The 10,952-nt window shown below is 38.4% G+C and overlaps 1 protein-coding gene across 3 annotated transcripts; it reads left to right on the top strand.

Moving 5' to 3' along the window:
* The first annotated feature begins 4,016 nt into the window (after window positions 1-4,016).
* LOC147525529 (DNAse I-like superfamily protein) lies at window positions 4,017-10,952 on the top strand. 3 transcript variants are annotated; one of them, XM_086607883.1, is made up of 9 exons: window positions 4,017-4,272; window positions 4,355-4,395; window positions 4,622-4,671; window positions 5,074-5,143; window positions 5,276-5,390; window positions 5,851-5,967; window positions 6,095-6,236; window positions 6,581-6,728; window positions 10,412-10,952. In XM_086607883.1, the coding sequence occupies exons 1-9, from the start codon at window positions 4,062-4,064 to the stop codon at window positions 10,721-10,723; spliced, it is 1,206 nt and encodes a 401-aa protein (XP_086464009.1). In that variant the 5' UTR covers window positions 4,017-4,061; the 3' UTR covers window positions 10,724-10,952. The 3 variants fall into 3 exon arrangements, with proteins under 3 accessions (XP_086464009.1, XP_086463999.1, XP_086464017.1); XM_086607873.1 differs by having other exon boundaries at window positions 4,019-4,272; window positions 5,269-5,390; window positions 5,846-5,967; XM_086607891.1 differs by having other exon boundaries at window positions 4,136-4,272; window positions 4,355-4,439; window positions 5,269-5,390; window positions 5,846-5,967.

Here is a 10,952-nt window from a genome sequence, read left to right as displayed (position 1 = left end):
AGCAAGTGGACGTAGAACGATCTGCATCACCAGAGGAGAAGCGGTTGGATGCAGAGCGTGCCACATCCCCCAGCTCAGAACTTGGGACGCCAAGAGATTTGCGTCACCCAACTCAGAACGTTGTGATGACAAACGATTTGAGTCACTCAACTCAGAGCGTCTGGATTGCGTCACTTCTCCAGCCATCATCACCGCCCCAGAACGATGTTTAGCAGATCCTCCAGCCGACCTAGCAGCCTGAAATCCACTATCACCAAAGACATCCAAATTTTTTTCCTCCGTAAGTGCTTTCTTTTGGCTCTCCCTCTCCATGGCAGATTCCGAGCTAGAATCAGAGATAACAACCGTAGCTTTGCGAGCCCTCGCCTTTTGCTCTAACCTCTTATGGTTGATCTTCTCTCCTCCGCGCCTATTAAAATAATGTGCAACCTCCCCCAACAACGCTTGTTTCTCCTTCAAGCTCAAACAAGCAAACCTTTTAATAACACCGGCCTTAGTACGAAAACGAATATTGATCTCTGCAAAAACAAACAAAATAATCAGAACGTCCAAATTATGATATACCATACACACATTACGACCTAAAACCAACGACCTACCAAGCAATTTTATAGCCCAATTTTCAATCTCCAAACCAGGATGACAATATCTACCCGCAACCAATAACGACCTACGACTCCAGTCCTCCTTACTCACCCCCACGATAACAGGAGACTTCCCCTTAAAGACATGAAAACTGAAATTCATAGCACCCTACCTCCTCACAACAAAGTGCTCCATCACATCCGATAAACAGATGTTATAGCCCCTGTCATTCAACAAGTCCAACACATGGAGAATCCTTCAGCTGTTCCCCATGAACTGACAAGGGGCTTTCCCCAAAAAGTTCAACACGTCCACAGTAAGACGGGAAAAAGGCAACCTCATCCCAGTCTTCAACTGTCCATAGCAAACAACTACTCCTCCACCCCAAGGAACGTAGTCACTATGAAACAAATTCCTCTCTCCCCGCAGGTCGTACATGACCAGGTCGGACTCCACCCAGCCAAACTCCTCCCTCAAAGCTGCATAGCAATCCTCCAACTTAGTCTTCCTTACATCCACCGTCTCCAACAATAAAAACGATGAAGCCTTATCACCACTACACACCCTCTCCTCAACTTCTTCATTACTTACCGTTCTCTCTCTCCATTCATCAACTTCCACCTCACCACTCAAACTATCACTGGTAGCAGACATTACGAGGTCTAAAATTAACGAAAGAGAAAGATTTGCAAGATCAAAAGACGCACCTGATACCGAAGAAGGAAAAAGTTTTTTTTTGTTGTTTCTCTCTTTTCTTCTTCCTTTTGCTCTAGGTTTTTCTCTTTGTCTAGAATAAGAACTGAGCAAGTGAAATCCCAAAGTAAAAAACCCCTTAACATCCCCAAACCTCGAGAACACAAAAACGTTTCGTGTTCCTAAAACCTAAATCATTACTCGCCCACAAATCGCCATATTTTTGGGCCCATGAATCTAGCCCAAACAGTTCCCGCACATTACCCAAAACCTAAATTCAAAACAAAACAACTGTCAGACACGTGTTTTCAAATCTTTACTTTTTAACCGTTCTTTCTCCACGCAACAGCTGTCCAAAGAACGAATAAAAAATAAAGGGGGCTGTGTAAGTACCCTCCGTTTCACATTACAGTACACGTGTCCACATAACAGGTCGTTCTCTTTCATAACCGAGCAAGGTCGTCCAACACCCATCAAAGCATACCCAACGACCCAACACCCAGGTCGTCCAAAGCATCAGTTACAACCAATTATGAAAGGATATCAACTAGTGCATTCTCGGAGCTCAATCAACGCCACAATCAAGGAAACATTAACTTTGTAACAACACATAAATGGCGAATCATCAAGATAGCACACAAGGTGGATCTACACTTCATAATGGTCCAAAGCAAATATGGAAAGTCAACTCACACACCTATAAATAGAGAGAGATGAACTACGTAAGGTTTGATTCAAGTTTGGCCCAAGAAACTTGATACGTAGGCAACTCTTATCCCAAGAAGAGTGTAGCCATTCCCTATTCTCCAGATCATCAGGTCGTTGTCCAGTAAACACAGCATCTATAGCAAATATTTGAATAACGACTCAATCATGTTGAAGACACCTTAGAGAGGGGGGAAACAATAAATTAAGGTTCAAGACCCTGAAAAACATATAAACCTGACAAGATATGGGCATCCTCACATAATGGCACCATAACATTTGATACCTATGAAGTATTTTTCTTCTGTGATTGCTAGCATTTTTTTACTCCTAATATGTTCAGAAGAATTCCGTCTAGACAGTCAGCTAATTGCACCACTCAAAATCTCAAATACACAATATAGACACAAAGAAGTGCACCCATAAGAAGTACCTACTCATAAAACAAATTCATTGGGATTGTATTTGCACTCATACACTAATGTTGCAGAATAAAGGGAAATACAAATAGGATATAAAAAAGGCCTTGTCAACTATTTCTTGGAGTAACAAACAAATAAAGGTTCATATATGGAATAAGCCAATCTATACCATCAACGCGCAAAATGAAATGGCACTAACAACCATAGCATAACGTGTTTAGACCAAAACATGAACTCTTTAAATCCAAACCAACAAAATAGTGCATGTCTGCTCGCCAAGTTCTTGATTATTAATTTTTTTTTCCTGAAGCCACATACCATGATGGAAAAGGTTTGATAGAAAATGTGCATTTTAAAATAAAAGTCGGCATTCCCACTCTACCATAGTATATCATTACGAAGACATTCAAACTATTATGGTAATTATAAAAGAAGCCTACATATTCTAAGAAGAAGACTACTTCTCTGGTCTGCAAAGATGCCCATTGATCAACATTGGAATTGTCATAAAATGCATTTCCTAAGAAAAGTACACCAAACGCAAAAATAAGCTCCCAATTGAAAGAACATCAAACAGTTTAGTCCAAATAATGATGAAATAAGATCGGAGCAACTGACCATGTCAATATCGGCATCTATTGCAGCTAGAACAGAATCTGAATAGTTTGCATGAGGTGGGTCGATAATCCTGTCTACACCCTTCCAGTCTGAGATAACAAAACCCTGCAAAAAGCACACAACAATTAGACTTACTTTCGGGTTTGAATAACATACCAAAAATGCTCATTTTATATTTAGAATTAGCATGTTGTCGGTAAGAGGTTGTACCCTGAAGCGAGTCTATCCTTGAGGAAGCCGGTAATCTTTTACCTTTTTTAAGTATTGCAACTTGTGTATCATTAGAAAACAAATTGACTTTTCTTAGTTTCACTTCACTGTCTCCTTTTGAGTTTTGCTCTCTTTCTTCTTTCAATCTCTTCACTTTCAATTGCAAAGACCTGTAAATATAAACATAATAAAAATTCAAAATCTAGAGATATGGATTGAATTTTGTGCAGGCGATTTGTTTTTTCCTTAGCAGGGCGAGAAGAGAGAGAAAAGGTATCAAGGCTAGGTTTTTCTTTTTTTTCGGTAACAAGGCGATTTGATATTGTTACGCGAACAGTTCACAAAAGTGGGCGTGAATTTGGGTTTTTCCCCCCGAAATATTGGAAAAGCTGATGTGCCAGTCTCAGAGAAAAAAGGGGGCTGAGGTGTTTCACTGGGAGCATTCTCGACTGTTTAGTATTAATGGTTTTTTATTAGAGTCTTTCTCCAAAATACAAACACAAAAAAAGTCAATTAAAATCTAGTGGGGGAAATCCTAATGGGCTAATGGGGTACTTAGTTAACCCTTCATTTTTTTTTTTTATCAATTCCTTTGTAATTTTTTACTAGCTCTCTTATAAAAATAAAAAATAAAATCACTTGATCCCGTTATAGTAAAATTTTAGCATTTACAATGTGGGCGCCCGTTTTATTGAATAAAAAAATGATATGAAGTCTGGGGTCCACGAAGAAAACTAAATTGGGTGTTACTGGGATGAGATAAAAAGTAAAAAAAGTGGAGCTGAGAATACCGCGGCTTAATTCAAATAAAAAAAAAAAAATCGTCTCATGTTACTGCTAAAAGGGGGACTGACCGCCCGCCTCCGAGTTTCCACCGACTTTGCAAGAAGATATGCCCTACGCTGTATTGGAAGAAATGAAACAATTTTTGGTATATACAGGTGTTGTTTGAGCAAAAGTATGAGTGTTATTACTATGTCATCGAGTGGCCCACCCAAATTCAAACCTCTGGATAAATATGCAAAACAAAATGATAATGGTACGTACTTTTACTTTTCACTTGTTCTTATTCAGATATTTACTACTGCTTCCTTCTTATTCATGTAACCTTGTTTTCCCAGGTAACAAATTTCGCATTGTTTCATATAACATTTTAGCTCAGGTATTATGTTAAACTTTTCAAACAACCTATTTACGACTTTTAAGGTATTATTATTTTTTCTAGATTCAGATCATTCTCAACTCTATTATTATTGTTTCATTTTGACAAGTTTGTTATGCTATGCAGTGAGATATAACGTCTTGATTAAATATTTTCTTAAACCAAACTAAGAAAGCCAGATAGTCGACAAACTTCTTTTCTCTTATTTAATTAGTTTTATATGCAGGTCTTCGTGAAGAGTTCTTACTTTCCACACTCTCCATCACCTTGCCTTCGGTAAATAATTTTAGGCTATGGAATTTTATGCTCAGACCACCTTAACTTCATCTAAATTTATTTTATTTTATTTATGTGAAGTGAAAGTGTTGAATAGCCTAATTTCCACTTTCAAAACATAGAACACACATATAATTGATCTATATATCGGCCAATCAGAGGAAACAATTATGACTCATTCCAATCACGCTTCCTTCCTATTAATCTTGAATGCCAAAGATCCTAGTTCTAACTGTCGCATAGATGCTATGCTGTGTAGAATGTACTAATTACATACATGACTAATAAATACTCTGTACCCTATGAGTAATATGTCTGTTCATCATTCATGAAACTTGTAAAATAACTTCCAAGAAGCTCTTTGATTATTTTTCTCCCTGTTGGTGTGTTGTGCTCTTTTAGGTGGAAAGCTCGATCTCAAGCTGTTTTGACGGTTCTTAAGAGCCTCGAGTCCGATTTTCTTTGTCTACAGGTCTCCTACTGTTTTTTGTTTTCATAATTGGTTATCCTTACTCGAGAATTTTTGAAGTTGGAATGTTTGTTTCTAGCTAGTCTTTTGACTTCTCTTAAAAGAGTAATGACAATTCACTATGCCAGGAGTTAGATGAGTATGATTGCTTTTATAAAGAAAAATTGGAGACCGATGGCTATTCAAGTATCTATGTTCAGAGAAGCGGGCAGAAGCGTGATGGATGTGGAATATTTTACAAGCCTAATAGGTATATTGGATATCTGGACCCTGGTTGAAATAAGATACAATAATTAAACATGTAGTCTTTCAAAGTTTCAAACTTATATGTTTGTGGTTTTTGTTGGCGTTTACTTCTAAATGAGATATATGATCATTTGAACGGCTTGAATTTGTTGCTGGTTTTCCATCCTCACATATAATACAACTAAACCATAGGGCTTATTCTTCTTCTTCTTCTTTGACAAATAAAAAAAGTATCTTTGGGCATTTCGAAAGCTTGTTATATTATTAAAAGTAATCATTTGCTTCATAGAAACAAATTAAAATTGGATTTTCATCTTGAGTTTAGCAGCTAGTGAAAATTTTATGTTTAACCGTTTGTCTAGTTTTGTAGTTGACAAGTTATTTTAACTCTCGCTTTGCTGTGAGAGGGGAGATCCCCTTTTTTATTCCGGAATTTACTGATCTTATAGTATTCTATAGTGCAGAATTGCTCTTAGAGGAGAAAATCGAATACAACGATCTAGTTGATGGAATATCTTCATGTGTGAGTGAGCATGATGTTACACAAGTCACTGGAAATGGAGATGATGTACCCATAGAAGGTAAGTATTATTATTTTTGCATCTTACTTTTCATGTTCACGATTGGGATTATATACGATCTCTATCTTGTCTAGGTTGCGGCTGCTGTCATGATCTATTATCTTATTTTTCAATTGATTATTTATAGGTGCACCTCTTAAAAAGGATCCACGTGACCGTGGAGATCCTAATGACCCTCGCGTAAGACTGAAACGTGACTGCGTGGGAATAATGGGAGCATTTAAACTTAAGGATCTTCATGTTATTGTGGTTAACACACACCTTTATTGGTAAATGATGTCATTTCTCGCTTTGATTTGTGATAATTCAGTATGCTGTTTAGATCCCATGCCTATCTCTTTATGAGTGCTCGTAAATTTTACAAATCACAGTAGTAAAATGGCACGATTCAATGGAAGGTCCTCTTCGCTCCTCTCTCTCTCACACACACAAAGACAATAATTTTGATTTAATAAACTTTTTCATTAAATTGGGAGCCTCTACACTCGTCTCTCTCTCTCTCTCTCACACACACACACACTCACAAGGGTTTTCATTTAATCAAAACTATTTATTGCTTGCTTTGGTCTTTACTTTATGCCCCGATTTTTTATTTGTTATTCTTCTTTGTTAGGGACCCAGAATTGGCTGATGTGAAGCTTGAACAAGCTAAATATCTACTATTGCGTTTGGCTCAGTTTAAGGCCATAGTTGCAAATAAACTTGGCTGCAATGCATCTATTGTTGTTTGTGGTGACTTCAATTCTACGCCTGGAGATCAGGTTTGTTGATGCATACCTTGTGTAATTTCATTTATTTATTGTTTGATTGATAGCAATATTAAAAGCCAAAATAAGAATCCAAGTAGAATAAGGCAGCCTATTGAATAAACCAGAACATGAAAAACCAAACGAAGATACAACCAAGCAATACATGTATAGATGTATCCTGAATATTTACCGAATTTGACATTGGATCTCAAATTTTTTTAACATCGTAAATTTTTTAATCTAGTGAAGCAGTAAATTAATTATGTATTGTAGACACCATACGAATCAATGATTTAGATTTACCAGAATTAATCTACTTCTGGATCCGCTACAACCAGAAGACCTTAAATAAGGTCAGTTGCAATACAGAACAAACACCCAAGTGAAAATAAATGACTCTAGGCCTCACCATGGTGGCACCGCTTACAGCAAGGAACAAAAACTTTTATGTCCAAATCATATGCTGAAATATGTGTGCCTGAGTCTGAGTTGGCTCCAGTTTTACTTTAGCCATACCGATAATACTCCACCACCTCTTCTTAGCCTGAGAAAAGACACAAAGGGACACGTTAATAAAACAACTTGCAAGGATCCAATACAGATCAAGCCAAGAATATGATTTCCAGAAATTACACTAGATGAAAAGGTAGAAATCACCAATTCATCTCAAGTCTTTCAGTATTGGATCACAGACAGCTTCACAGCTATCCTCAGCTTTTAGAGGTAGACCCAAATAAGTAGAGAGAATGTTGGATCGGGTATAGTCAGGAAACCTGGGAACTTGGTCAGAAGAATCAGATAACATGTAATGGGGAAACCAAACCTAGATCCGAGTTCAAGCTATGTTGGATACTTCAGGACTCACTATGATGGGCATTAGTCTGGCACGAGAATTGGCTTGTGCCTGACCTACAATGTGAACATGGACCTTGCCTTGCTGACTAGGGGAAACACAGGATTGGATTGATCAAACGCCTTTCCAAACCTACCTTGAATGTGTCCTGGCGGGTTGGGATGCAAAGTGAAGATTCATGATTTCAGGCACCCGGGAATCTAGATGAGCTGTGCATATATATATGGACAGGGATCTCTTGAGGGAGGTTGCAAAGCAGCTGGAGTAGAGTTAAGTTAGGTGGTTTCTGGTGTCCTTTTAAAAGTTTTATAATATATTGAAATATACTAGAAAAGCATGGTGAGATCAGATAGAAACCGAGGCGAGTGAACACAAGACATTGGGAAGAAAGGAAAAGTGTTGTGGCATCTCTTGCTTCTTATAATACTATTAACATAAAGGGAATTATATGCCAGGATCGCCCTGCTTACTTCAGTATGACATATTAGACCTGTAAAATAAGAAATAGGAAAGGACAGAATAACGACAGTAATACTGAACCTTCTACTTTTTTTGCACACAGATAAGGATATATTATTGATATAGTGGAAAGAATGTTACATCGAGAGACTTGGTGTTACATGATTCTTAAAACAAAAAGTACTATAGTTAATGTCTAATCAAATCTATACTACGTCCTGAATGGAGTTTCCATAGCTGGGACAAACACTGCCCTAGTAGTTCTCCAAAGACAGTCTCCTGAATTCAAGAGAGCACCCTTTTTGGTAGCTGCATCAGTGCCAAAGTTAGCTTCTCCAAAGTGTGAGAGATCCACCATTGTTCCATCTGTGAAGCCGCTCTCTTCCATCTTGCTTTTAGGTGCCAGGGGAGAGTCTGTCCTTTAACTGCCAGAATCACCGCCATTCAATTACTCTCAATTCACAATTTTCTCCATCTCTTATCAGCTGCCATTTCTAATGCAAGTACTATGGCTGTACATTCTGCCTCGAAGTTAGTAACTACTCCCAGTCCATGCACATGCACTCCCAAAAACTCGGCTTTGTAGTCACTGAAGATCACTCCTGCTCCTCCTATTCCTGGATTTCCAATGGCCGAGCCATCAGTGTTAGCTTTTACTATGTATCGGTCAGGGGTACCCAAGAAACTTCTCTGATTCTATTTGCTGGTTTGGCTCTTCCTTTTATATTCAAAATAAAGATAGAAATGCTAGGTCATCAACAGTGCTGAACATGGTACCTGTTGCCAGATGACCACCAGCAATGTTTATCCCCACCATAATGTCCTTCTTCAGTAACTGAATATTCAGAGTTCGCTCCTCAAAATAAATCTTGTTTCTGGTTTTCCATATGCCTATCATGAATTGAACCAAGCCTGCATTCCATAGTTCCTGCCTGATAGGACTGTGGTGCTTGCAAGCTTTCATAACTGATTGGAGATCCAAGACAGGTAAAGAAGCTTTAAAGGTTTGAGCCAACCAGCACCACATATCTCTAGTAACGTCACATTCCCAGAGCAAGTGTTGGGTGCTTTCTTCTGCCTTCCCACACAGTCTACACCTAGATGCCAGCTTTATTCCCTCTGTTGAACTCTGTCATCAGTTGGGTATGCTTTTTGAATCAGTTTCCATACAATCCCGGAAGCTCTCGGGTGTACATGTTTGTTCCAAACCCATCCGTGCCATTTTACTTTCACTTTTTTTTTCCTCAAAACTTGAAATGCTTCTTTAACTGAGAAAGAACCATCTCTTGCAGGCTTCCAAATCCTTGTATCCTTTAGGTCACCAGAAGGAGGAAGGAGTGCTTGCACACCAATACCAGCTCGAGTGAGAACATCAGATACTGGAGATGGTATCACCCAGTTGTTATCCTCTATGATGTCTGACACTTTTGCCGAGAGTCCCTTCCAGTTAACCTGTACTCTGTCTGACACTGCCAGCCCAGCCCAGTTGTCTTTCCATTGGTCCAAATCCAAACTTTGCCCACAATCCATCCCATGTTAGGTGCCATTTCTTGTAATACTCAATTTAGTCCCAACCAAACAGATGATTTCTTGTAATAAGAAATCCACATTCCTGACGACATGGTAAACTTACTTTTCATAAATCTGCTCCACTCAGTGTCCACTGTGAGCATATTCCATACTGAACCTTCTACACTTCCCATCAAGTTGGCACATAGCAGCACCATTTTTTTGTGGGCTTTTGACACAAGAAATTTGATGAGTAGTTCCCTGCTTAGGAAAAATAAGAACCAACACAACAGTCCATGCATGTCTTCCCCACCACTATCAGAATGGAGAATTTTCATGGTTTGCACAAAAGTCACTAGAAAACACATCAAGATGAAAGCAAAACTCCACCAACTTTTTGGCAACCATGGCCTTGCTTCAGATATCTTTCACCTTATCGGTTTTTGCTTTCCTTCACTCAACTATGTACATGGTCCAAAATATTTATGTTGCACGATGTATGGAGTTACCTAAAATCTGACATCTATCGCCGTTATCAATTGATATATCAAATATTAAGGTTTATTTGGGATAAAATGGACACTGGTGTTTGGTTCCAGAAAGGCTTAAATATGTCGCTGATACTCTTATATTATTGGATACCTTTGATTGTGACTATGCATGTCAAAAATAGTGCAAGTCTTGGGCCGGTGTACGAGTCTTTCTCAATTCTCATTGGTAAACATTTGCCTTTACTTGGAACGTCATACCAATAGAATGGGTTTTGTAGAATTTTATGGAATTAGATCATTGAATTATATTATGACAATGGACAGTTTACTCATGAAAAGAAAAGGAAAAAGAAAAAGGATTTTTAACCTTCATTCTGTTTCAGGTATACCAGTACCTTGTTTCTGGCTACTCATCATCAATACCCCACGACAATGCTGAAGATCTACCAATTCCTTTGTGCAGTGTTTATGCTTATGATACTGGAAAAGAGCCACCATTTACGAACTGTACACCCATGTTTACAAATACTCTTGATTACATATTCTTTTCGCCATCTGAGCAGCTGGAGCCTGTTGCCGTTCTTGAACTTCCTGAACCAGAGTCTTCTGAAGTTGCTGGTGGGTTGCCCAATTATCACCATCCTAGTGATCATTTACCCATAGGTGCTGAATTTGTTATCAGGGCTTCAAGTTAACTTCTGGTTGTTCAAAGTTTTGTTTTGACAATGATACAATATGCCTGGAAGGGTCAATTTGGCATTCAGTTGTTTGGAAGTTGGGTGAGATCTAGAGTTTACGCAATAGTGTTCGGTATGTGGTTTGAGGTTAGGAGTAAGTTTCATTTTAATGCTTGGTTTTTCAAATCTCTGAGACTTTCTCACCTCAGTTCACAGCAGATAAGTTTTGATGGATGATTTTCTAACA

Source organism: Coptis chinensis, chromosome 1 (genome assembly GCF_015680905.1).
Source record: "Coptis chinensis isolate HL-2020 chromosome 1, ASM1568090v1, whole genome shotgun sequence".
In the NCBI taxonomy this organism is placed as follows: domain Eukaryota; kingdom Viridiplantae; phylum Streptophyta; class Magnoliopsida; order Ranunculales; family Ranunculaceae; genus Coptis; species Coptis chinensis.
This window is presented reverse-complemented; position numbering and strand designations above follow the sequence as displayed.

Bases quoted from the DNA above. Each gene is read 5' to 3' on its own strand.
- LOC147525529 (XM_086607873.1), top strand. From the start codon at position 4,062: ATGTTACTGCTAAAAGGGGGACTGACCGCCCGCCTCCGAGTTTCCACC. The intron at 5,144-5,268 runs GTCTCCTACTGT...TCACTATGCCAG, and splicing joins CCGATTTTCTTTGTCTACAG to GAGTTAGATGAGTATGATTG. The intron at 6,729-10,411 runs GTTTGTTGATGC...ATTCTGTTTCAG, and splicing joins ATTCTACGCCTGGAGATCAG to GTATACCAGTACCTTGTTTC.